This window comes from Guillardia theta, assembly GCF_000315625.1.
Source record: "Guillardia theta CCMP2712 unplaced genomic scaffold GUITHscaffold_33, whole genome shotgun sequence".
NCBI classification, from domain to species: Eukaryota; class Cryptophyceae; order Pyrenomonadales; family Geminigeraceae; genus Guillardia; species Guillardia theta.
The window spans coordinates 645,586-669,366 of record NW_005434641.1 but is presented as its reverse complement, the minus strand read 5'-3'; the positions used below and the strand labels follow the sequence as shown (position 1 = coordinate 669,366).

The window sequence follows — 23,781 nt, the reverse complement described above, 5'->3', positions numbered from 1 at the left end:
AGCTGCAAGGGACTGGCGCAGCAGCTGATAGCGGTAGACATCAGCTATTTCTGCTGTTGTCATGCCGCCCAAGGATAGCAGGTGAGTCAGCTCTGCCAAGCTGCCCCCTTTGCCCCAGGGTCCTCAGGCTCTTGGCTCGAATCTTGAAAGATCGATCGTGCCCGATGCTCACATGTACAGCTGTGAACTTGCGACCATCGATCGCGAAGTCCTCTCTTCCCTGCCAGAGCTTCTCCGCTTGTGCATTGCGGAGGAAGGAAACAGTCACCGGGATCTCATCAGCACTCGCTATCTCGGATCTATACGGAGCCTTCCACATGATCGCTTTACTCTCTTGCACTTAGTCTACCGTTGAATCAGTCCGATCTCATCGAATTTCTTCTTCAGCTTCTCTTCATGGTTGACATACACCGAGGAGATGCCCAGGAGAGTCATGGAGATGAAGGAAGTCACCTCGTTGCCTGCTGAGGCGGTGTATGTCTCGACCTTCTCCTTCTTGGCTTCTTCAATCTGCTGCATAAACCACTCTCTGGATGCGTCACTCCATCCAGTCATCGCTTCTTGTAGAAGCTCACGTCGTGCCTGCTGACATGTCGAGCGGATGGCTTCTGCGATAGCGTCGGGGGTGCATCCCTCCACAGCCTTGCAAGCCTGAGCTGTCCTACTGTTAGGAAAACGTTTCGCGAAGCTCTTCACTTTCTCGACAAGATCAGCTTCGAGGACCGCGGCATCCACAAGCTCGCCCTGCGTGTATTGGCATGATCTCCGATACAGCAGGTTGCGAACATTTTCATCATACTGAAGAACCATACTTAGAAAGCTGATAAACTATACAAACCTCTCGCTTGCAGCTTCCTTGGCGCCCTGGCGGCTTCCCCTACACCACGCGTGCAGCCATGGTGCCTGAAATAACCGGCGCTCCTAAACCCTAAACCCTAAACCCTAAACCCTAAACCCTAAACCCTAAACCCTAAACCCTAGTAGTAGTAGTAGTAGTAGTAGTTGAGTTTATTAGAATGCTAGGTAGGTTGCATGGCTTGTTATCATATCACCGTGCTCTATTCTAGTCTAACAGGGATCTCGTGACCTGGCAGTTCGGCCCGACTACCTTTCTCTGTCGCACCCTTCTCCCCTCACGACCGTGGCAAATCAGCTCAGTGCACTATTAGTCTCCCGGGGCCTAACTCCGTTCGCACCTCAGAACACGGCATGATTGTTGACTAAGCATTTGTACCAACTTGCAAGCCTTTTTTTTTTCGCTACCTGCTGGATTCTCCCTAAAACATTTTCTGGTACCGTGCGAGCCTGTGAGTCCGGATTCTATCTCCAACCGTTGCCGTATTGATTTTGCAAAAGGTCTGCAAGCCCTTTGTGATGACTTGCGGCCGTGACTCAAAGAGCGAACCAGACGTTACGGAGACGCCCTATCAAATTTGAAATTGAAATGAGAATGAAGATCTAAACTTCTCTAAATTGTAAAGTCACGTTACCGACGTGCATGACGGATGACAAACAAAGGGACAAACAAAACAATTTGCCCCCGCTCGGCCTTTGCAATCGTCGCTGACACCTCGCAAGAAACACGATTTCTTCCCCCGCTCCTCTCAAACCTGGTTACCCTTCCTGGGCTCAACAAAAGTATCTGATTCAAATTGCTCGACATGCAAGACGGAAATGCATCTTCGTTTTCACCAGCGGTCGGGGCCGTGGCTTTGCCTCCCACCTCGCCGACTGTACTGGGCTTCGTCATGGTAAAAGCTCGACGCAATTGCTCCTTCCGATGCAAACCAAAACTTCTTCAATTGAGCTTGGACAAGATATCCGGTTATTTTTGCATGCAAGAGACTGAGGCAGCAAGAAAGTTGGTAAGATATTCACAGTCTTTGTAGAAATTCAGTGCGCATTGAAGGATTTCTGAGTGACCTACAGGGCATTGCCACAACAACTCTCAAGAATGTCTGTCGAAAATTAGGGATCGTTCGATGGCCGTACCGATCGCAAAGCCGAGTCTCTGACAAGAATATCTTCAATGACGAAGAAAGTTGTAAATCTCAAACAAGTTCGAGAGATTCTGTGGTGAAAGATGTGAAGATACAAGGCATAAAGCAAGAATCGTCATGTACCATACTGGCAGAGTGTGCCCCTCTTGACCAGGTATTGTTTTTGTTTTCTTCTGAAGAAAACGACTCTTGCTTACAGGTAAGAGATTTGCGAATATTTTCACTTCACAACAAGATATCGAACTGACAGCAGCTTACAGAAAACTGCATCACAAGGCAACAAAAATAAAGACTCACTCCCATCGGATCATTACTCTGGCTTGGAGGAGCTTTTTGAAGAAGCCTTACGACATGTTCAGGGAGCTTAGATGACGACAAGATAGGAGAGTGAATCAACATGATATTCTATCCCCTTCAAACTTCATCTTCTCCTATGGCACGAATCTTTCAACGTCAAAATGCCTCTGTCAATGAGCAGTAGGTTTGAACTGCATATTAGCACAAACACAAATTTCTACTTGACATGTTTTACCTCTACGGAAATATGCAAGAAAAAACAACATCTTTGACTTAAAATCACGTTCGAAAGGATCTTAGAATACGATATGCCACCGAACACATTCTCGAAGAAATGATATAATTTAAATTCATTTTTGAAGACTAGATGCAAGAGAATTCCAAGTTATGGCGAGGAAACAGAATTGAAGGTTTAGAGTTCAGGGCCTGGGGACAGACGCTTTTGGAAAAAGAATGAAGTCAGATTATTAAGTATGGATATTGAAAGTTTCCTTCAACATATGACATGTATCAAAAATACACATTTGATGTCGTGGAGACATGTACGTATCTCAAACAGCAGAATCATTCCAAGAATTATGTTTTTCTCAGAAGGTCAGGGTACTTACAATCAGGTGTCAATTCAGCAAATCATTGAAATGCCCGAACCCTGAGTCTCACTCTGAGTCTCAGTCAGAAATCTACTTGTTATTTCAACGTGCTTTCTATCTCATCCTCGACTTCGCAGACCTTGTCTGCCAGATCCTGACGAAAACGATCTTGTCCTCGTTTTGTCCATCCCGAGTGTGAGCCATAAACCCTCCATACCTGGAACAGGAACTCTTGGCTCTATCCATTTCACTCTGAACAGACACAATGATTGTCTGAAAACAAGCACTTGCTCCTGTCTTTGTGGCAGGCTCACTGCTCGTAATTGCCTTCAATTCTGCCTAGGTAGTCTGGGCAGACTACCTATGCAGAAATGGCATGACATCGCAGTTATTAAGTAGATTGATTCCTATGCCACCACAAGTAGTCTTCTGACTGTAGATCTTCACCAAAGAAGACAGCTTTGTCATCCTTGCAGGAAAAGTTCGAAAGTGCGCTTTCAGTAGCAAATTTCGGCTACAACAAGAACCCTCCTTCTCAATAAGTTCGTACACATGGAATTTCGGTGAGATTGACGTTATCCCAGTGCAGCTGAGGCAAGCTAGTTGAGCTCTGAACCAAATCAAGACCAGAATCGGTTGGTCGGTCACAAGGAGACAAGCAGACTCAAGTCCTCGTCTGCCATTGGATGTAGGCTGCCAAAATACCTCCCCGGAAAATGAACGCCTGAAGCAGAGTTTACCAATCAGAATCGTAGCTATTTTTCTCTGGCTCCAATCAGTCAAAGAGAAAAAGAAAGATTTAATGCTCCCCTTTATTGACTGAAATAAAAGAGCCCTTGATACTCTCGAAGATGACGCTGGGATGAGTAACCTTTAGATGAGCGTTGTAGTCCCTCACTCTCGCCATACATACCCAGTCGAGAAGAAACTGGGCACAGCAACAGTGATCTCCGAGACACTGTTTCAATGTCTGTCCTCCCGAAACTTTTGAGACCCTTGCTGAAGACTAGGCACTGTGATGCACAACAATCGATGCATCCCCATTCAAGCTTCCCCCTCCCCTTCTCTTACGTCCTGCTGTTCGCCCACTTCGTCTCCAAGTGGGTGATTCGGGTTCGCCTCAGAGTTCGGTGATCCTCGCCATAAGCTGCGCATAAGCTCCTCAAATGCGGTGGGGAGGATCCGGTGATTTTCATGGGTTGCATGAGAAAGGAAAAAGTGCTTACAAGAAAATAGAACATAACCATTGAAAGATCCGACCAAGTAGCTTTGCTTCTTGCTTGGAGAGAACCCTGGGCTTTACTGCCAGATGTCTTGCTGACATAGTTTGTGTGAGGCAGAGGACAGTAGAATTTGGTCGACACTCTCTTCTTCCGAGTTCATTCTACTGCTATCCAACTGTCTCTCATTTGTAACAAAATCCCGTATCAGCTCCACATTAATCTTTGAATTACGGTATTGAAAACACAAATGATGTTTTTTTTTTAGATAGGAGTCTGATCATGTTGAGAAAATTTTTATTGGCGACGTTTTATTGCTCGTTGCTCCAACAATGCGTTACATTTCAATTTTCGTCGCACAAGGTTGAGTGTTGCTGGCTTGGTTCATGTCGAATAAATTACTTTTAGGCATCTCATCTGAAGAATATCTTCTCCTCAAGGATTTGCCGAAGGACCCAACACCCTGCAGTCTCACGAATCGTCCTGGGTAACTTGACGTGCAAGGCTGAGACCTGACCTGAATTTTCTTAGCAGCTGCTTCAGATACTGAGCTGAAGAACGGCATTGCAAACTTCTATGATCAGTCCTCGCCCCTGTGGGAAGAAGTGTGGGGGGAACACATGCATATGGGTACCGTCGTGTTTATTCTTTAGTAAGTTGAACAGCTTATGCTTGTTTAGGGCATTATGGACAAAAAGGAGACGAAAAGAAATCAGATGTGCAAGCACAAATTGACATGGTGGACAGACTGTTGGACTGGGGACAGGTCTCCGCTCCAACTCACGTTCTCGATGTCGGATGTGGTGTGGGGGGAAGCTCGAGACACATTGCTCGTCGCTACGGGTGCAAAGTAACAGGCATCACATTGAGGTGAAAGTCCATTATTTTCTATGAACGCTTGACGATAAAATGCACACCATTCACAAAATCATGACAGTCCTCTGCAATGTGAACATGCCAAAGAGCGTTCTCGACTGGCAGGGTTGGCTGATCAGACACAATTTATGGTGGAGATATCAAGTTGAAATCGATGTTTTGATACGGTACGTCTGAAGGTAGCAGATGCTCTTAAACTTCCTTTTGAAGACGAAAGTTTTGATCTCATCTGGTAAGGAAAAACTTTGCCTCCGGCGCTAAGCTGATCTGATTTGCAGGTCGATGGAGTCCGGCGAGCACATGCCTGGTGAAGAAACGATCCAATACGTCAAAGGTAACAAATAGTTGGGTACAGGAAAGAAGGAATGGCTCGAGGAATGTAAAAGAGTCCTTAAGGTCCGTACAACTTGATGATTAACAACTCTTGATGTTGTCTTAGCCGGGTGGTCGATTTTTGATGGCAACAGTAAGTAAACGAATGTATACCTTTCCTGCTGACAAGTCCCAGTGGACTCATCGCGACACCGAGATGCTGTCTTGTGGACATTTAAGCAATGAGAACCTTGACGTGACATTGTGAAAATGCTTGATGCTAGTCTGAATATATTGGGCAGGCCAAGGAGAAGCGCTTGTTGTCCAAGGTAAAAATGGAGAAAGGAAATGAATCCGCTGACTCGTTTTCCAGATCTCCAAGTATTATTACCTTCCTGAATGGGTCTCATGCAGCGACTACAAGGTTTAGAGAGAAGGCTTGTACCTCGAGGTCACCCATGAGCAAGATGATCGCACAAGAATTAAGCTTCACAGACATCCGCACAGATGACTGGACGGTGCTTTGCACGTTCCTCATACCCATTCTTCCCCAACCTTCTATACCTCTTATCTTCTCCTAAACCTCCGCCATTCCTTGATGTTTTCCTTCTCAGGATGCAGTTCGTCCGTTCTGGCCAGCTGTATGGCGATCTGCTCTTTCATGGCAAGGTAGCGCAGTGATGAGGACGGATGGAAGAAAATGGCCTCGTAATGCTCTACAGGGTTCAAAGGACTGATCAAGACGCTGCGGAAAGGAATTGAGACTCTCCGAGGAGCTCGTGCTGTTCTTCTTATGATTCGAGGCTTCAATAAGGTTGCTCTTCCTTTCTTTTCTCATGCGTTCGATGCTGAGTCTCCATCCTTGAATCTTCCTACGTCTTGACCGGCATCCATCTCCAACTTCTTGCATGGCAGGGACTAATTCGCCTTGGTCTTCTGACGGCGGTGAAGCAATAAGGTACACAGATATCGCATACATGTAGGAGGCAGCTTCATGTGTCCGGAAACTTTTGTTCGGGCTTTTTAAGACTGATCCTGGACCGCTACAAACTGATTCGATGTAACCGATTTAGATGACTGTGGAGCTCCACGAGCATTCATTCGTAAAAACTAAAACGACAAAAGAAACCCACGCTTTCACTAACAACAACAATCATAACTCAATGATGGTGCTTGTCCTTCTTTGGCGCCATTGCCGACATGCTTTGGTCAACAACGACGTACACTGCAAATAATGCTGGCCAATAGCAATTTAAAAACAGTTCAAATCAACAAAAAACAGTACCTGCAGCTGTTCCCAGTCCAGGGAACATCTTCTTGAGATTCGATTCACGACTGCAAATAGGATGTTTGCGCCAAGCATCCGTCAATCCTGAAACAAGTTTGAATCTTGCATCAAGTTGGGTTCAGAGTTCATGGACAGTGACAACAGTAACATAACAAAGAAAAGATAGGACAAGGCCACATTACATGTTGTTCAGGGCAATGAACAAGGTGGAAGAAGCATGAGAGAGATGCTCGATCGGGAGGGGGAACGGAGTCGAGGGGTTTATACATACGATGGTCATCAAGATTGGCATCAAGTAAACAGAAGCGAGAGGGTGGGCGCACCTCGAACATACAGAGAAGAAATAAAAAAATCACCAATTCACAAATGAAAAACAATGGGGTTGTGGGGAGATTCTCAGTGGAGGCATCATGTATTGGAGACAATAGGAAGATACCTGTCTTGTGGATAAGCACCATGCGCTTCGGTAGCGAGGAAGACGAAGACGTGCATGCACGGCGAGCGAGGAGCGGCAGCATTCGCAATCTTCTGAACGACTCCTACCCACGTCCACCCCACCTCCTTCAATCTGATACCAATCATTGTACCCCACACCCCTCCAATTCCATTCGCATACCCCGGTGAATCCCTACCTCCCTCGTCACGAAAAATTATCCACCCGTCCTTATGTGTGCTGCTCAACTACCCACTATATTAGGTACTAAGTTTGAGTTAATCATTGGTAATCTCAGCCCATTTTAGTTAAAAGTTCGTCCGGGCCATACTCGGGCTCGGGCCGGAACCAGGTGTATCCGATCCGGATTACGAGTTCAGGAAGGGGTTGAGGATAGGGGTTTTAGAGGGGTACAACCAGAGGGTGGGGTACTCACCCATGAGATAAAAAAAAAAATGAGTGGAGAAGGGGTGGGTGGTGCTACTTTCTTGGGTGGTATTGAATACTACCCCTGCAAGGAGATGACCCCACCCTAAAAGCTTTTCAGATGCTTTACTTCACCCCTGCAAATCCCCAGTTTATCACCCCTTAATTCTTTTTTGGAAGGACCACCACCCAACTCATGGCAGTCCTTGTCTGCAGTTAAACCACCCGACGTATCTTGTTATACCCCACCAAGGCAGAATTTAGCGCGGTTCGCTGCGACCAGATGCCAGCATAGCGGTTGATACGGGGAAGGGGCGGATGGAAAGGGACGAGGGGCGGGCTAGGGAGAGAGGATAGGAAATGATGTTCTGGCCCTCTGTTTTCTTGGTTTGTTTGCCCCGTTTTTCTATGCTGTTCATTTTCATGTTCTCTAGCGGTTGTTTTTGCGTCTTGATTCACCACATTTCAGCCTCTATGTTGTTTGTTCTACAGATCGCGAAATTTTGTGCTGGAAGCCGTTCCTGAAAGACATCGGGGATGATATTCTTTTTTAATTATGTAATTGATGTAGTTGATTTCATTATGGAACAATTATTCTGCCATGAGAACAAAGGTAATCATTTTTGTTGTGCCATTTTGGTTGATGGATTTGGCAGACTGTTCTCGCCATTACAATGAGGCAGCTGGAAAAACACGGTTGGTCGTATGTCCCAATCATGAGAAGTGTATGTTCAATTGTTTTGCAGGTCTCTTGCAGACGATGAGTGCCTTGAGAAATGCAAAACCGGTGAGACCTGTCCCCTGTTTTGTTGCAAGGGATTTTATTCCAGATTCCTCAGCGTTCCACTCTCGGATTTCTGTGGGCTCTTCAGCAGGTCAACATGACCGGAATGTGATGCTTGTCAAAACGGGCAAGCGGTCTTCCTTCTCGGTTGGATAATCACGGATAATTTCTGCTTGTTACTTAAAATGATTGCACAGTCTTCAGACTCAAACGAAATGGATGATTTATTTCTCGTGGAGTCCAAACATTGTGAAGTTTTGGACAATTATCATCCTGGTATTTCAGCAACTGATAGATGGTGAAACAAGGGATTCTGATGGTTTCTGTTCCTCAGGCCTGAATATGAAAGAAGTCAAAGGAGTTGGGCTCAAGCCAAGTTTGAAGGTAATTATCCTTTTGCTTCATTGCCACATTGAGAAATGTTTAGATCAAGAATCCTCCCGTCCTAGCAAATGCTACGAAAGCAAAGCTGGAACACTCTAACGGGTTTTTGACTGGTGTCTGTGGGGGATCGTGTTGATTGTAAACCGTAGGAGGGAACCTGCTGTACATGTTCATGGAGGACATGCAAATCTCAACAAGAAGGTTTTCATTCTTGTTGGAGGATTTTTCTGAAGTTTTGAGCAGAGAGAGCATGCTGCTTTCATGCGTGACATTATTTTTTCCACGATCTACCGTTAACTCCTTCAAAGAAACTTCCGAATCACAGTTGATTTATGTACTTTATTTGGCAAGTTGTACGAGTATGATACTTAGGCTTGTTGTAAATCAAACGTATCATCGCCGTCACGCAGCCTACTGGCATCATGGGCCACTGACCATCACTGGCACCGTGACGGTGCCGGGCGGCCCCGGCACTACAGTGAGTCAGCGAGAGTCCGGCCCCCGTACGGTACCGTACGGTGACAGTGACGGTCCGCCGAGACCGTCGGTGGCACCGGCCGCCCGGCCGCGGACCGCCGCGATCATCGGATGATCCGATCCGCGCGCCACTGTTGGGCCACGGTGACTTCCGGCGGCGCCGGCCACGGCACCGTGACGGCACGGTACGGTACCGTGGCTATATATGATATGGTAAACCCGGTCCGATCACCGCGGACGCGCCCCCGGCCCGGCGTCCGAGTACGGTACTAGCTCTCAGGTGCGTCGGACTATCATATACTAGTGAAAGTTTACTAAACTTGAAAAATAAAAAAATTAATAATAAAGGCGCTGGCGCGCCGGGCCCGGCGGTGGTAGCGGGCATCACCATGCCAGTTAGCTATTGCAATTGGAAGTTTGAACCTCCCGCCTTTCTGCCCCTCCCGTCCCATCGCCACTCCTCTCCTCCCTTCCCCGCCACCACAGTGTCTTCTTTCCCTGCCTCCCCTGCCTCTTCCCTACCCCCTTATTTCATATCAGGTCCTCTGATGTCCTCTCTTATCCTCTTCCCGTCCCATCCCATCCCATTCCATCCCACCCCATCCCATACCATACCATACCATGCCATCCCATCCCATTCCACCCCACCCCATCCCTCCGCTTCGCTTCGCTTCCCATCTCTTCCTTCAAATCCCATCCCATCCCATCCCATCTCTTTCCTTTCCTTCCCTTCTTTTCCCATCTCTTCCCTTCCCCTCTCGTCCCTTCCCCTCAATTTTCTTTCCCATACCGTCTTCCCCCGCCCCCGCCCCTCCTCTTTTCCTCTTCTTTTCATCATTGGTGTTATGTCTCGATTTGTCTCACCCCTCTTGTCCTCCGTCTCCACTCCCGTGAATCATCCCACAAACCTTTTCCTGCTCCCATATCAAATATAGTACCGTACTGTACCGTACTCATACGATTTCCCCCTTCCTTGCTTTCTCCTGCCTTCCCCTTTCTCCTGCTCTCCTGCCTTCCCCTGCCGTCCCCTGTAAGCTCCTCCCTGATTGTCCTCTCTGCTGCTCGAGCTTCATCTTCTCTCTTTCCTTAACCCTGCAACTTTTCCTGTCTTCTGAAACTCTGCTCTTCACACTTCACCTTCTGACTTAACCTCTGCCCTTCGCGTGGTCCTATGTTGGGTCTTGATTTGCTCTATTTCTTTGTCGTTGTTTTTCATTCCTTACTGCAGCTCTCCTTCATCTCCTCATCCCCTCACCTCCTCATTCCACCTTGTCTTCACCATTTATCCAACTCTTTACCTTGTAGTTTTACTTGCATCCTCCCCGCTCGTACCTTTATCCCCCTTTACTGCCATGCAACCACCTCAGATCGTCTTCTCTTCCTTCGCTCAAACCAAGAAAAATGCCTTGGTTGTACATACGTCCCTAACTTCCTACTAGTCAGAATGTCCAGCATCGTGGCAATTGATCCGGATCAAAGTGCCTCCTCGGGCCTTACCAATGAGGTGAAATGACTTTGTACATGTCAAACTCGGATTTGAGTTGTGCTAGGTTGCCGGAAGACTAGCTTTCTTTGACAGAGACGAGCAGAACAATGATACTGCATCTGCACAGCCAACGCCCAACAAAGTATGCGCATGGTTCTCTACAATTGTTTCAATGACATCTGAAACAGGAAAAAGTTTGCAATGAAAAGAAGCTTGAATCATCCGGTGACGAAGGGGATGATGACAGTGATGTCGTAAATCGCAAGCTAAATCAATTTCTATCAGAGCTGAAGGTATTGGTTCGTCTTGGTTCGTCTTTTTCTATGACTGTCTGACTTGATTGCATGAAAGAACTGCGGGGAAACCGAAAAGAAATCGAGAGTGGGAAATGCGCTGTAAGATTTTGCTGTACGTTTGTCCACACAAATGACGACAACATTTCTCAGCTACCAAGAAATCTATCGCATGCAACCCGAACTTGCTGGCAAACTCACCGGGATGTTTCTCGAGGCAACCGAGGATCTTGATAGACTATCATTCCTCATCTTCTCCCCGGGTGCCCTGCAGCTCCACCTCTCTCAAGCTCTTTCTGTGCTGAATTCCGCACAACCTTCACCTTCCGACACTGAAGTGGTCAGCCCCTCTTCTGAGAAGAAGACGGAAGCAAGGACGCCTTCCTCCCCCTCGGAGCGAGAGGTCAAGAGGAATAGGTGCTTTCAAGACGAGGCCGTTGACCCTTTTTGCAGATGACTGGTTTGAAGAGGAATCACCCGAGAGGTGGAGCTTCCCAATATCCGTACAACGGGAAGAAGGCCAGGATCAGCCCTTTCTTTGCAGAGATTGTTGATGACACCGGCAAAAGAACTAGAGTTCCTTGCAAGTATGATGTGACCAATAAGATGTACGTGCCGACTGGTGGAAGAGATGTGGTACGCGATGACTAGCACGTTTCTTTGTTTCTTAAGCTGTTTCGTAGATCCCTGGAGGCAAAGTTGGGACCAGAGACAAGACTGCTGAAGACTTGCAGGCCCTTCCACTTGGCGAAATTGATGAAACAAAGCTGCGAGCTCGCCAAAAGCAAATCGACATAGGGAAGAACACGGAGGGTTACAAGCGCCTCATGGATCAAGGTTTCTCTGGGCGTCAGCTCCAGGACATCATCGGGCTCCCATACATCACGGAGGAAGGAGTACTCGAGCTCACGCTGATCTGTGGCAAGAGGAGATATGATGGGTGATGTCCTCACTTTGGCAACTGGATGAGACTGATTAGAGCTTCTAGATACCTCCGCATGTGGAAGCGCAAGCTCTATGAGTTTGCTGGGCTGCAGAAGATCGACTTCAAGTCCTTCCCTCCCATCTCCGCTGACTTCTCCCCGCATCCCCAGCCTAAGGTGCAGCAGCCGCTGCTTTTGCAGTAACTTAACATTTTTGCAGTCCAACAATCGCAAGCAGGCCAATCCTGTGAGAAATGCTCCTTCCTCACGATCGTGGGCGATGCGTGTGGCTACCTCGTGAGGCTTCGTCTGAAATCTTCTTTATTGTCCTCGATACGTTACCACCGAAGATCATATGCAAGATGACAAAAACCTTGTAAAATATGCACCTTGCCGGGAGACGAGGATGCCTCAGATCTGTTCAGCTCCTGTTGGTTAATCAACATCCTGCTTCATTGTTGACACAGCGACTTTCAGAGTTTGTTTGCCTCTGCAGACTAGCCTCGAAGTGATCAGTTCGATTACTGTACCGTTGATGTAACAATGCTCGTTATATAGCGTGCCAACCCTCACTAATCACAATCACTGCCGCGAGGCTTGGCAATTACTTCGGTTGCCAAGTTTCAAGTTTGTCAGGCGGAGGCTCATCAGCCTGCACCGTCCGATCGTCGTGAGTCACGCCGCCACGGTGACTTTCCGGGAACGGCGCGCCGGCCGCCCGGCCTGGCCGCGGGCCGCCCCGGTGACTCACCGTCTCTGTGAGATCGGACAAGCGGACTCACTGTGCAGTGCGCGGCGGCCGGGCTACCGGGCCGCATTCACTGGACTCCGAGGCTCCACGGCGTCGGAGTCCCGGATCGGACAGTCGGGGGCCGATCACCCGGTGACCGTGAAACGCGGGCCGAGCGGCTCGGACCGCCCCGGGAGTCTATTACGATGATCATCCGAGGGTTCAAGATCTTCCCTTCTTCAGTTTAGTACCGTCCTTTGCCATGGCATCCTGATAAACCTCCCTGATCATCAAGTTGTGCCACTTCGCTACACCGGCGTGCATTGCCAAGTTGAATCGGAACTTTGGAGGCTTGCCGCCTGAAGTTTAGCAACCTGATTGGTGACTATGCTTTGGGAGCGAATCAGGCCGGGCAACATTCGATATCAGTATGCTTCTCTGCTCGTCCAGAAACTGCCATGATTGTCGCATTGCACTCAGTCCGAAGTTCCGAAGTTCGGCAATCACAGCTTTTAGTTTCTGATTCTCAGTGATCAGACCTCGCCACCCGGGCCGCCGGAGTCGGCTTGGACCGTCACCCCGTGACCGGTGACTCTGTGACGGTCGGCCTCTGAACCCGGGCGGCCGCGCCGGGGCGGTCCGGCGGATGTCACACGGGCAGTGACTCACCGGGCCGGGTCGCTCAGGCCCGGCGGCCTTCGTACTTATTTTTAACTTAACTTTGAGTGAACTTATGAGGGTAAAATCACAGTCCTAGAAGATCGAGAAGACCGTTATCACCGTTATTTTATGACGTCACCCATGATGGAGTGTCGGGAGCCTCAGCTGTGAATCCTGATCTTGAAGGATGTGTCCTTATTACTAGTAGCTCACTTAATAAATCAGAGAGCCTTGCAGGGCTACCTCCACACTTGTAACTGTTCGAGGGAACTGAAGGGGTCCGGGGTTTAAGTGAAAGAGCACCCGTCTTTTGCATAGTAGATTCAGGGGTGTAAGGGTCTGTCGAACCCCACTTAACGCACGTGGGTCTGGGTAGGGTAGGCGTCATGGCTGCGAGATCGACTCATCTGCTCCTGGCGGCGGCGCTGCTTGCGGCAGCAATGCCGGCTTCTGCCGATCTGTACGGGAGAGAAGGCAAGGACAAGGAATGCCTGGTTGAGGAGCTGAACAATCTCAACTTTCACACTCACATCAAGAAGCCCGACTCGATGAATCATGTCAAGCTCATCGAGTTCTACAAGGATGACGCTGCCAACGCGAAATCTTTCACTAAGGACTATTGCAGCCTCGCAAAACAGCTTCGTGGAATTATCAAGGTTACTGCCATCAATTGCGGCAAGCAGAAGAAGATTTGCGATGAATATTCAGTTACTTCGTTCCCTACATTGAAAGTGATCCCGCCTGGAGGGTTTGGTGTCACGGAGTACACAGGAGAGAGAAACGACAAGGCTGTGTACACATGGGCATTGAAGTTTATGACCCACTTTGTTGAAAAGATCACAGCTGACAACATTGATGCATTCCTCAACAAGGAGGCTGGCAAGTTCAAGGCCCTCTTGTTCACCGACAAACCCAAGACTCCCCTCATGTGGAGAGGATTGAGCGTGGATCTCAAGGGCAAGATGACTCTCGGCATTGTGAACAAGGACGAGAAGGGAGTTGTGAGCAGATACAAAGTTTCTAAGTTCCCCACCATCCTTGTTGTCAAACCTGGCCAGAAGAAACCTATCAAGTATGATGACAAGTTTGAAGTGAGGGAGATTTTCGAATTCTTGAACAAATATCAGGAAACTTTTGCCCTGGAGAACAATGCAGCTGATGAGGAGCTTGCTCTCAAGAAACCTTGGCTTGCAGAGGCTATTCCTGAGCTTACCTCTCTATCTGCTCAGGACGTTTGCTACGGAGCCGATGCCTGGTGTGTGATTGTGTCAAGCAAAGCAACTGCAGATGGAAAGCTCGACAAGAATGTTTATGACATTGTGATGGCGACAAAAAGCAAGCATTCTGGAGAGAAAGTGAAACTCGCCTTCATGTGGATCAACTCGGATCGCGAGAGCGCTTTTGTAAAAGCTCTGGACATTGAGGCCACTGATGGGGCCAAGGTTGGAAAATACGATGATCTCATACTTCTATTCATTATTCTTTTTAGGTTGCTGTTCTTCGTACTGGCAAGAGAACTCGATTTGCTAAGGATGATACTGCATTGTCTCAGAGCTCCTTGGAGCGATTCCTGGAACGCGTCCTCAATTCGGATGTTCAGGTGTGTGGAGTAGGATGCGATCAAATTGCCTCCGCTGATTTGTTTGCAGTATACCAACCTGAAAGAGGGCCCTCCAGCCTTGACTGAGATGAAGATGCCCGAGCCCGAAAAGAAGAAGAAGTAAACATCACTCTGCAAGTAAGCTGTCTGGTCGGACAGGAGCTTTCGTTTGTGGGAACCAAAACAGGAATTTCTTCAAAGTTTTGAGTGGCGAGGCCACCTGGACACCGTCCAGCTGGCCTGCCCGTCACCGGGCTGTTAGTTGCGATACAAACGGCAAACGGGATCGAACTGCACAAATGATCTCGGAGAGATTCCGCCGCTGATGAACACACTGCGGCGAAAATTGATTTGTGTTCAAGTTTTTTCACCCTGTAACTTCAATAAACTTTGTGGAAACTCGGCCTGACTGTGCCAGTACTGCTCACGAGTTCATCGGCGAGTCCAACCTTGCGGAGGACGGCCCGCGACTGGCAGTCACGCCGCCCGGCCGCCAGTCGGAGCCGCGGCGGCCCGCAAGCCGGCGGAGCGGCCCGGCCCGGTACGATCACCCGCGGCGGGATCAGGCTATCCTTGTTGGTTGTCTCTTCAAGTTACCAATCCCTCTTCAAGTTACCACCTACCCATCCAACGGAAGTAGATGACCCTTCGCAAAAGATTAAAGATGAATGTATTGCTGTGGGGTGATAAGATTATGAAATTTGTTATTAAATTTGTAAACTCATGTTTAATATTTCGTTACTATAGATTAATTTTCAAAATATAATTGAAATATGCGTGCATAACTAAGCATGGCGGGAAATAAATTCGGGAAATCGCTTAAAAACAATTCAGACATTGTGTGCTCTACTCAGTACCAAATCCAGTCTTCTTCAACTACCCACCCCTAGCTTTGTGCTTGTCTGAATCACCGCCTGCCCTAGCTTTACCGCCATGTTCTCTCTCAAGCCCTCTGTTGCTGCTGCACCGAAGCCTGTCGTCCTCCTGTCGGGGGTCCCTGACCCGGTCAGTCAACCATCGCTATCGACCTCCATCATCCTTCATCCTCACGCTGCTCTTTTACCTCACGTCCTCTTGATTCTTTCGTCCCACATTGCAGAACATCTGCCTTGAATTGTGAACTGTGTTGTGCGCCTGTGTACCATGGCTTGTTGTGTTTCACATGATGGAAAACTGAGAAGAAATTCAAACTTGCATGTTGAAATCTGTAAAATGAGCGAATCAAGACTGATTACGCCATGGAGTCAGCATGGAGAAACTTGTCGTGACTTATTTGTCTGGCAGATCACTGGGAAGAAAATGCATTCTACCCTCTGGTACCTCCAGCACTCTCCGGCCTAAGAACTTTTCGCAGCAGTAACTGAACTGCGATGGCGTCAGTTGTTTTCTTGAAGGATTTGTTAAATGAATGAGGATGGATAGACTAATCACCAAGCTCTAGTCGTAATAAAGGAGCGGGTGCAGAGGAAGACAGGAGCTATTTAAACTCAACGCACTTGCCAACTTACTGCAATCCTAACTGAAGAACAATGCAGCTTTCAATTTTTTTTTTTTTTTGGTGTCGTGACTCAGATCATATCAATATCAGGTTCTGCTCAAGCTGATCATTCATCCTTCAAGAGAACAAGCGGCCGGCATGTTATTGAGCAAGAACGTCATGAGTTTTCTCAGCTCTTCCTTTCCTTCTGCCTTTGTCGTTCGGGGAAACGGCAACCCTGGCAAGAAAGTTTGATACGGTTGAAATGGGACATGAGGAAATTACGGATCTTTCTCAGCTGGTTTGTGCCATGGAGGTTGTAGTATGTGCGCTTCCTATGCCCACAATCTCAGCACGAGGCACTTGCCTGCATCATCAACCTTGCGCGGCGCTGCTCGCACATGGCCCACTCTTCCTATGGAGTCTTCGACGCAGAGATCGCACTGCCCTCCGTAGGCGGGACGAGCAGCTGCATACGCCAGATCACACACCCCCAGCCTCTTGTATTGCTCACCTTTCTCCACTCGATCAGGAGCGTTGGGGTTCCCATTCCACTCTCGCACAGCCCCGTAGATGACCTTGTTGGATGGCCATGGCCTTGCGCAGGTCACCTTGCGACCCCTCACGCTCCCACCATGAGACACCTCTTTTGTAGAACAGGCTTCCCGACATTGCGCACGTAGAAGGGATGGTCGTAACTGCATTTGAGCCATGGCGGGGCCTAGCTTGCTACACATCAGGACGAGACAAGTTGATGAAAGTTTGCGGACTTCGAGGTTTCTTGGTGCCGGCTCTGCGACTTTCATGTTTCTCCAATCCATCGCATCTCGTGCTCGAGCACCGAATGCTGGTTGCATGTATCTCTGTCGACCATCACCGCAGTCGCTTCGCTGCCTTGGCTCAATCTCTGCAACCAACAGACTCAACAATTATTGTCTGTCTTTCTAATGTGTGTGACCGATTTTACAGATCTCGCTGCCCTTCTTGGCCGTATGGCTTCTGACTTGCAATGCCGAACCATCTGTTCAGTCACCCTTGTCAGTAGTGCGACTCTGTCTTGCTCCACTCACGCAAATTTGGTTTGTGTGACTGAAATTCTGGTGTCTTCCAAACTCTCAGTCCTCTACCATCTCGCTTGACAGAAGGATGGAAGGCCTCCGACATATGAAATCTCAACAGTCTTCTGCGTAGAGCTTTCAGTCAGAGACGATGAGAATTTCATAGCAGCTTCATGCACTAGCAACATTGCAAGCGTACACCGTCAACGATGAAAACAATTAAACTCTTGAATTCCTCATTTTCGTAAGCAGGCCGTGTTTCTTCAACAAAATTGTTTTGTACAAGAATGATCTCCTAACGCTCTCTTGACTTCACAATGCTCTTTTGACTTGTACTCTCCTCCTGCTCCTCCTGCAGCTGAACCTGCTCCAGCTCATGTTCCTGCCTTGTTGTATCATTCATGTCTCTGCCTACACCAAGCCCGCCTCAGTCGGAGACATACAAGCTATGGCGAAGAAGGTACACGAACAAGTGCGGGGAAATGGAGCATGGAGGGACGGGGAGAGAAAGAGGGTAGGGAAGGGGAAGAGAGGGATAAGGAGGGAAGGGAAGGGGAGGGGAGAGGGAAGCGAGGGATGGGGAGGGGAGGGGAGAGGGAAGCGAGGGATGGGATGGGATGGGGAAGGGAAGATGAGAGGGATAGGGATGGGGAAGGCAGGCGAGGCGAAGGAGGCGAAGGGAGAAGGTAGGGACGGCGAGGTGAGACGCAGGGAGAGGAGAGAGGGTAGGGAGGCGAGGGACAGATGGGCACTCTTGGATGGGGGATAGCGTGAAAGAGTGGAAAGCTACAATCGAAGCAATGATTCTGTTTTTAGTACGTCTTCTTCCTCCTTCACCTGTACGTCGCCACGGTCGAGTCGTTTGCTTCGTCTTCATATTCGAACGTCTTGAAAGGAAGGAGCAGCAGAAAAGCTGCTTGCTACGCTGTGAACCCCTTCGACCTTCAGAAATCCTTCTCTGCCCTCCTTGGCAACTTCGCAAGCGTGCCCGAGAAACAGCTGCCCGTGAAAGTTTCTCGTGATTGCTTAGGAGGAGGCTGAGAAGAAAAGCTGACTCGCTCGCAGGGAAGGAGGAGCTGAAGGCTGAGCTGAGAGCAATCTGCCAGAGAGCAAGGAAGGGGCTGAGCGAGCTGACAACTGAAGACTCGCAGAGAATGCAAGAGATCATGGCAAGTCAGTCGCTGCCCGATGTTCTTTGCTGATGTCTACACGTGCAGGAAGAGCTCGAGTCGAAGTTCAGCATCGAGAAGCCTGCTGAGAGGTGGACTGGGTGAAGTGACTCACAGAGCTGAAGAATGTACAGCCTCTTCATGCAAGGTCGATGGAACATGCTGTGGACGACAGAGAAGGAAATTCTCTTCCTCGTTGAGAAAGGGTTGTTTGGACTTCAATGTGAGTGGCACACAGACGAAAGAGGAGATGGCGAGAGATAGGACGGTTGAGAACAAGAACAATCTGACGCTCCCACCAGGCACAGGCGTATGGCAAGACATCAACTTGCAAGAAGCCAGCTTGACCAACATAATCGATTTCGAGGTACAGATCAAGATTGTATTCGAAAAGAGTGACGCATTCCATGCAGATGGGGAAAGGAATGCTCAAGTAAGAGAAAGTGATTTGATTGCACTGGTGTATTGACTTTCATCAAACATCAGAGTTGGATCGAGCTTTATGCCAGGTATCTTCCTCCCCCTCTTGTTCTTCGCGTTTTCCTTTTCCTCCCCTTCCCACCTCTGTCCTTCGAGTTAATCTCTTCACGTCCTTTCTTTCTTTTGCATGTCCCTTCTGCATCTTTTAAACTTCGTTGATACATTTGTTAGATGGCGACAAGTTTGCTTTCAAGTTTCAATCTTGTAGCCTCAAGTGGAACTCAGTGAGATTTCTGGCATTGTTCTCCTCCTTTCGTCACCTTCATCTCGCTAGTTCAATGTTCCTCTCCCTCCTGTGGGTCAAGGCTGGGGCCAGCAGGTGATCGAGGCGGAGGTTGAGTTGGACCTTGACCAAGTTTTTTATTTTAGGTGTTTTTGGATGAGACGATGAGTAAGATAACCAACTTCGTCCTGCCCCTGCCCCTGCCCCTGCCCCTGCCCCTGCCTCTTGTCCTGCTTCTTGTCCTGCTTCTTGTCCTGCTTCTTGTCCTGCTTCTTGTCCTGCTTCTTGTCCTTCTAATTTCTGATGCCCCTTGAGGGATCCAACGAGATTCGCGAGGAGACGTCCTGATAGCTGAGAAGGTGAGACAGGGAGGACGAGCGAACCCGATGGAATATGAAAACTTGAATGATGGGAAGGAAGGGGCCGGGTCGGGAATGTTAAATTGACGATGAAGACAAACAGGACGGAGCTACAGCAGCTGATTTTCTTTCCTATACGGTGACTTGAAACCTGTCGCCAAGAATTGCAAGTGAAGCAACTACGGCAGACGGCTGCAATAGCGAAATCATCTCCCCCCCGCTCTTCCCCACCTTCCTCCCCTTCCTCCTCTCTTCGAGTTGTAGAGGCCTCCCCGTCGTCACCGGATCTACCGGAGAAGAATGATAAGAGTGAGGAAAGAGTGCGGAGGAGGCTGTTGATGACATATGGATAGAGATTAACTTCTTCGGAGACTCTGTGTTCTTTGGCGAAGCGTTTCTCAAGGACCAGCTTGTTCCCTCGGTAGCTCTCACCAGCTCGCTTTCCTTCCCTCCCCTCTCTCTACTTTCTCCATCCTCCTCTCTTTGTCGCTGACTGGCATTGGCTGCAAGTGGTCGGAGTCGAGCGGAGAGCAGAAAAGTAAGTAACGGCCCTTAACGTTGAGATACTCCACATGGAAAGGAGCAAGCAGTTCGTAATGTCTTGATGAATTTTCGTATGAAAATCCTGAGAACTTCTCCTCGCTTTTTATGCCCCTGCCCGCCCTCTCGTTTGTCTTTCATGTCTCTTCCTCTGCTCTTCTTCTTCCTCTCTGTTGACTTCTCTGCTCTTCTTCTTCCTCTCTGTTGACTTCTCTGCTCTTGTTCTTCTCGAGCAGTCACCGCGCACACTCATGCAAACCATTACATCCTCGTCTCTAACCGTCTCTAACCGTCTATTCACTCCCTCGTCCCAATTCATTCACTTACAATCCTCTACATACGCGTGACAAAAATCTTTGAATTTCTCTGTGCATGCGACGGACTTGTAGGAGGGGACGATAGGAACGTCCTCCTGCAGCTGCTTCACAACTTCCATCGCTTGATACTCGGTTGACCTGCAGCTTGTCAAACCAAGTTGGACGTGCCGCTGCAAACCTCATCGGGTTGAACTTCAAGTTAGGATGACTCTCTAAAATCTCCTGTAAAAGACGCATGAGCGTGGAGGGGGAGGGCGAGAGGAACAGATCAAGAACAAATTACCATCATCTCTTCCATGCTGTACGCACGATGCGATGGAGTTTCGACAAAGTTTCTGAAAGGAGAGGAAGAAGGAAGAGAGGGTGAAGACAATCAGAGCAGGTTGACTGCAGAGGGACGCTTCTCACTGGCAGATGAAGGCGGCAACTTCCTCCATCTTCTCCTCCATCTGTCGCTTCCTCTCCTCAGCAGTGTGCTGTCAGACGATTAGTCTCCGGCTCTCCTTTCCTCCCTCCTTGCAACCTGATACTCTCCTTCCATCAAGATCTCTTTGATACAAGATGTAATGTCCCTGCAGCCGTCATGTCACTCCAAGAGGGTGAGGAACGGAGTCTCCTACTCCTTCCCGAAGGCACTCACGATGTCCACATGACTTCGATGCATCCTTGTCTTCGCGTCCTGACAGGAAATCTTAGAATCTCGTTAGGTTCCTCCCGCCCCAGTGGACACCTTAAAGATGTCACTGGACACAACCACGTCCATGACGTCTGAGACAAGTCCTTCTCGGAACTAAGAGCATCAACAGCAGGTCTCAGCGCATCAACAGCAGCTGGCAGGCTAACGAGATACCTTGAGAATCATGCCTGGATGGCAGATGACTTCAAAGTGCATCCCAGCTTTTTTGAGCTTGCACAATGCTGCACCACCAATAGTGAGACAACCTTTGAACATGAGCATGCAACGAGACCGAAATCATCTTTCTTGGCGGTAGTTCTTAGTTGAGGGTTGACTCGAATATCTCCCGTGACTGTGCAATGCACGCTCCATGCATTCCACAAGGCAGAGGTGAGGAGCAGATAAAATACACAACTTAAGGACAAAGCAAAGTTACAACCATGATGTATGCGACCGGTCAACGAACATGGAAGTGCATCAAATATACTCCAGTTTCCCTCCCTCTCTCCCTCCCTCGCTCCCTGCCTCCCTGCCTCCCTCCCGTTGCATTCTGAGTTTGAATCGTTCGAGCTATGGCCCAAATTGTATCCAAACCTCGATGCTCTAAATCTCCATTGTGCTGTGCCTTTCTCCACTACTTGCTCCATGTTCTAGCGAGATTCACAACTCTGATTCTGCATCTACTCGCACACCATTCATCCTCCCCAAGTCCCTCGACCATTCGCGTCGTTCGCATGTTTGTTGCATTACCGCATATCCTGTAGGCGCATCTTTTGCTCTGTTTCAAGTTCCGGCTGACTCACGGTCACTGGAAAAGGCGATGTCACGGTGTTTACTCAAGTGTACCGTAGTACTGCCGCAGTGCCCGGGTCAGGCCCGGGACACCCCGGCGGTCACTGTCACTGACTCGCCGCGGCCTCCGAGGCTCAGCCTGTCAGTGTAGTACGGTACCGTACTCCGGCCTTTACTCAAAGTCAGTGACTCATCACGGGCCCGGCCCGGCAGACGCGCCGCGGCCGGACCGCCGCCGCTGCCACCGTCACTCCGGGTCACGGTGGCCGCCAGGGCAGTGAGCCTCGGAGTGGCCGGGCCGCGCCGCAGAGTGCCGGCGTCGAGCCTCGGGGTTCGCCCGGCATTCGGTGACAAGTTCCGAGCCGGACTCCTCCGAGTGACTGCCCCCGCCGTACGGTCCGATTACACTGTGTTAACTTCACTGAGTGAAGGCCGCCGCTTTATGACCGTATCCGCGGCGGACTCAGTAGGTGTGTCCGGTACGCTACTGTCAGTATTAAGTTTCCTGGCGTACAAATCTCACCGTCGACAGTTCCGGGCGGCGATCATGATACAGTACTATCACAGTGACTGATTTCACTACAACCGTTTTCAACCGTTGCCAAGTTGAACGGTAAACGTACAGACAGTAGCCTGCCGCCGACAGTGGCTGAGTCTGAACTACGGAAGTGTAACGGCGCTCGGAAGAGGCCGCCGCGGGGGCGGCCGGACCGCAGTACTCGACCGTTCAGTGACTCGGAGGGCGCGCGGCCGGGCGGCCGGCGACGTCGACTCGATTCGGAAACTTTCGGCCGAGTCGCCCCGCCCGCCGGAAGTTGCTGACTTGACGCAGGGCCAACTTGCGCAAAGCCGCGCGGCACCATTTGCCTAAGTCACAAGTTGCGCCACTCCTGGCAGAGGCCCGCCGGCAAGGCGGCGCGGCGGCCGGCACGGTATTAGGCCCGGGGCCTACTCAGTAGTGTTTAACTTAACTTTGAGTAAAGATTTAGCGGCCCCGATCCGATCGGATGCACCACTCTGTACCAGGCACGGTTTACTCAACTGGCAAAGCCTAGTAACGGCGGAGGGCGGCCCAGTCACCACCCTACCAGTGACCCCCCGGACCCCCCCCCCCCCCAAGCGCCCTCCGAGGCTTCAACCCGAAAGTGGTACCGTATCTATGGGCCAACCGCTCGGAGACCGTGCAGGGTCCTAGGTAGTACCCTCTACCCCTCTGAAATTCAAAGGGTTCTAGGACGTAGAAGAGACCGGTCCTTGCGAGGTACATTTCTTCAGATGGAGACGCCAGGCTGAAGATTTCGTACCCCACACCTACCCGGTACCCCAGACAATATACGCATGACCCCTACCCCATCATATGGAGTACCCCTCAGTCAATCAAAGCCTCCTTGATCCAAACCTGCGCCGTCTCCACTCATCAGTGGTCACTTCCCTACCCCCTTTGCAGTCAGGACAATGACCGGTTCTCCATGCAGCCCTCACTTACCCCACCCCCCATTTCCTCCTCGACGACTCTTGGGATAGCCAGAACACGCTATGCCTCGTTTATGTCACCGAAGTACCCCTCACGATTCCCACTCAAGTACCCCTTATAGGGTCTCCAACCCACCCACGGCCACCCACCCACCCACCCACCCACCCGATTTCAAGTACTGTCTGTCCACCCCATGCTGTCTATCCACCCCTTCCAAATCGAAATAATAAGGATCTAGGTCAATACGGTGGGTACTGGTTCAGTCAAACCTGGGGGTTGGGAGAGTACCCTGATTTAATCCTCTCGCGACCTGCCGCTCTGAGCATGGCAGAGACGCTTGGGCCGTTGTAATGTCCGCCAGCCTTCTCTCAGCAGTGACATGCTCCTCCTCTATCTCCTCTATCTCCTCTATCTCCTCCATCTCCTCCATCTCTTCC

The 23,781-nt window shown here is 49.6% G+C and overlaps 8 protein-coding genes across 8 annotated transcripts; 5 read left to right on the top strand and 3 right to left on the bottom strand.

Annotated features, from left to right (window-relative positions):
* Positions 1 to 40: 40 nt before the first annotated feature.
* Positions 41 to 810, bottom strand: GUITHDRAFT_108392 (hypothetical protein; the record flags this gene model as incomplete). The annotated part of the gene is made up of 2 exons (XM_005832864.1): positions 41 to 299; positions 350 to 810. 2 exons carry the CDS (start codon positions 808 to 810, stop codon positions 41 to 43), a joined length of 720 nt encoding a protein of 239 aa, XP_005832921.1.
* Positions 811 to 4,670: 3,860 nt separating this feature from the next.
* On the top strand, positions 4,671 to 6,252 carry GUITHDRAFT_71036 (hypothetical protein; the record flags this gene model as incomplete). Its single annotated transcript, XM_005832863.1, has 13 exons — positions 4,671 to 4,737; positions 4,788 to 4,977; positions 5,045 to 5,114; positions 5,163 to 5,215; positions 5,262 to 5,290; positions 5,339 to 5,379; positions 5,423 to 5,449; positions 5,492 to 5,551; positions 5,669 to 5,719; positions 5,763 to 5,813; positions 5,910 to 5,964; positions 6,027 to 6,109; positions 6,211 to 6,252. Coding segments are annotated over 13 exons (819 nt in total), but the record flags the coding sequence as incomplete, so codon positions are not given.
* A 1,763-nt stretch (positions 6,253 to 8,015) lies between these two features.
* Positions 8,016 to 9,008, top strand: GUITHDRAFT_152614 (hypothetical protein). The gene is made up of 9 exons (XM_005832862.1): positions 8,016 to 8,055; positions 8,099 to 8,138; positions 8,189 to 8,229; positions 8,282 to 8,373; positions 8,424 to 8,502; positions 8,561 to 8,610; positions 8,654 to 8,712; positions 8,760 to 8,811; positions 8,854 to 9,008. The coding sequence occupies exons 1-9, from the start codon at positions 8,025 to 8,027 to the stop codon at positions 8,905 to 8,907; spliced, it is 498 nt and encodes a 165-aa protein (XP_005832919.1). The 5' UTR covers positions 8,016 to 8,024; the 3' UTR covers positions 8,908 to 9,008.
* A 1,523-nt stretch (positions 9,009 to 10,531) lies between these two features.
* Positions 10,532 to 12,090, top strand: GUITHDRAFT_108389 (hypothetical protein; the record flags this gene model as incomplete). The annotated part of the gene is made up of 9 exons (XM_005832861.1): positions 10,532 to 10,591; positions 10,638 to 10,715; positions 10,762 to 10,866; positions 10,925 to 10,968; positions 11,020 to 11,269; positions 11,320 to 11,502; positions 11,550 to 11,806; positions 11,855 to 11,966; positions 12,010 to 12,090. 9 exons carry the CDS (start codon positions 10,532 to 10,534, stop codon positions 12,088 to 12,090), a joined length of 1,170 nt encoding a protein of 389 aa, XP_005832918.1.
* Positions 12,091 to 13,543: 1,453 nt separating this feature from the next.
* Positions 13,544 to 15,183, top strand: GUITHDRAFT_94570 (hypothetical protein). The gene is made up of 3 exons (XM_005832860.1): positions 13,544 to 14,621; positions 14,669 to 14,779; positions 14,829 to 15,183. Exons 1-3 carry the CDS (start codon positions 13,566 to 13,568, stop codon positions 14,901 to 14,903), a joined length of 1,242 nt encoding a protein of 413 aa, XP_005832917.1. The 5' UTR covers positions 13,544 to 13,565; the 3' UTR covers positions 14,904 to 15,183.
* Positions 15,184 to 16,549: 1,366 nt separating this feature from the next.
* GUITHDRAFT_152611 (hypothetical protein) lies at positions 16,550 to 17,441 on the bottom strand. Its single transcript, XM_005832859.1, has 6 exons — positions 17,327 to 17,441; positions 17,215 to 17,277; positions 17,027 to 17,163; positions 16,771 to 16,977; positions 16,637 to 16,725; positions 16,550 to 16,591 (listed from the first exon to the last, which is right to left on the bottom strand). Exons 1-4 carry the CDS (start codon positions 17,418 to 17,420, stop codon positions 16,879 to 16,881), a joined length of 393 nt encoding a protein of 130 aa, XP_005832916.1. The 5' UTR covers positions 17,421 to 17,441; the 3' UTR covers positions 16,550 to 16,591; positions 16,637 to 16,725; positions 16,771 to 16,878.
* Positions 17,442 to 17,690: 249 nt separating this feature from the next.
* On the top strand, positions 17,691 to 18,920 carry GUITHDRAFT_108386 (hypothetical protein; the record flags this gene model as incomplete). The annotated part of the gene is made up of 7 exons (XM_005832858.1): positions 17,691 to 17,774; positions 18,131 to 18,332; positions 18,380 to 18,487; positions 18,536 to 18,575; positions 18,618 to 18,706; positions 18,786 to 18,850; positions 18,897 to 18,920. 7 exons carry the CDS (start codon positions 17,691 to 17,693, stop codon positions 18,918 to 18,920), a joined length of 612 nt encoding a protein of 203 aa, XP_005832915.1.
* Positions 18,921 to 20,381: 1,461 nt separating this feature from the next.
* On the bottom strand, positions 20,382 to 21,863 carry GUITHDRAFT_163179 (hypothetical protein). Its single transcript, XM_005832857.1, has 10 exons — positions 21,829 to 21,863; positions 21,371 to 21,492; positions 21,253 to 21,320; positions 21,133 to 21,192; positions 21,023 to 21,081; positions 20,926 to 20,974; positions 20,811 to 20,878; positions 20,686 to 20,737; positions 20,581 to 20,624; positions 20,382 to 20,540 (listed from the first exon to the last, which is right to left on the bottom strand). The coding sequence occupies exons 1-10, from the start codon at positions 21,846 to 21,848 to the stop codon at positions 20,405 to 20,407; spliced, it is 678 nt and encodes a 225-aa protein (XP_005832914.1). The 5' UTR covers positions 21,849 to 21,863; the 3' UTR covers positions 20,382 to 20,404.
* Positions 21,864 to 23,781: the final 1,918 nt, after the last annotated feature.

What these genes read in the sequence shown, in the direction of transcription:
- GUITHDRAFT_152614 (XM_005832862.1), top strand. Translation starts at nt 8,025, where the DNA reads ATGGAACAATTATTCTGCCATGAGAACAAAG. An exon ending in GCAAGCGGTCTTCCTTCTCG is followed by an intron (nt 8,374 to 8,423) that starts GTTGGATAATCA and finishes ATGATTGCACAG; the next exon opens with TCTTCAGACTCAAACGAAAT. An exon ending in ATGCAAATCTCAACAAGAAG is followed by an intron (nt 8,812 to 8,853) that starts GTTTTCATTCTT and finishes AGTTTTGAGCAG; the next exon opens with AGAGAGCATGCTGCTTTCAT.
- GUITHDRAFT_94570 (XM_005832860.1), top strand. Translation starts at nt 13,566, where the DNA reads ATGGCTGCGAGATCGACTCATCTGCTCCTGGCGGCGGCGCTGCTTGCG. An exon ending in AGGCCACTGATGGGGCCAAG is followed by an intron (nt 14,622 to 14,668) that starts GTTGGAAAATAC and finishes TATTCTTTTTAG; the next exon opens with GTTGCTGTTCTTCGTACTGG. An exon ending in TCCTCAATTCGGATGTTCAG is followed by an intron (nt 14,780 to 14,828) that starts GTGTGTGGAGTA and finishes ATTTGTTTGCAG; the next exon opens with TATACCAACCTGAAAGAGGG.
- GUITHDRAFT_152611 (XM_005832859.1), bottom strand. Translation starts at nt 17,420, where the DNA reads ATGTCGGAGGCCTTCCATCCTTCTGTCAAGCGAGATGGTAGAGGACTG. An exon ending in GTCACACAAACCAAATTTGC is followed by an intron (nt 17,278 to 17,326) that starts GTGAGTGGAGCA and finishes GTGACTGAACAG; the next exon opens with ATGGTTCGGCATTGCAAGTC. An exon ending in CGGCACCAAGAAACCTCGAA is followed by an intron (nt 16,978 to 17,026) that starts GTCCGCAAACTT and finishes GTAGCAAGCTAG; the next exon opens with GCCCCGCCATGGCTCAAATG.
- GUITHDRAFT_163179 (XM_005832857.1), bottom strand. Translation starts at nt 21,848, where the DNA reads ATGCGCCTACAGGATATGCG. An exon ending in CGCCAAGAAAGATGATTTCG is followed by an intron (nt 21,321 to 21,370) that starts GTCTCGTTGCAT and finishes TTGGTGGTGCAG; the next exon opens with CATTGTGCAAGCTCAAAAAA. An exon ending in TTGAAGTTCAACCCGATGAG is followed by an intron (nt 20,541 to 20,580) that starts GTTTGCAGCGGC and finishes GACAAGCTGCAG; the next exon opens with GTCAACCGAGTATCAAGCGA.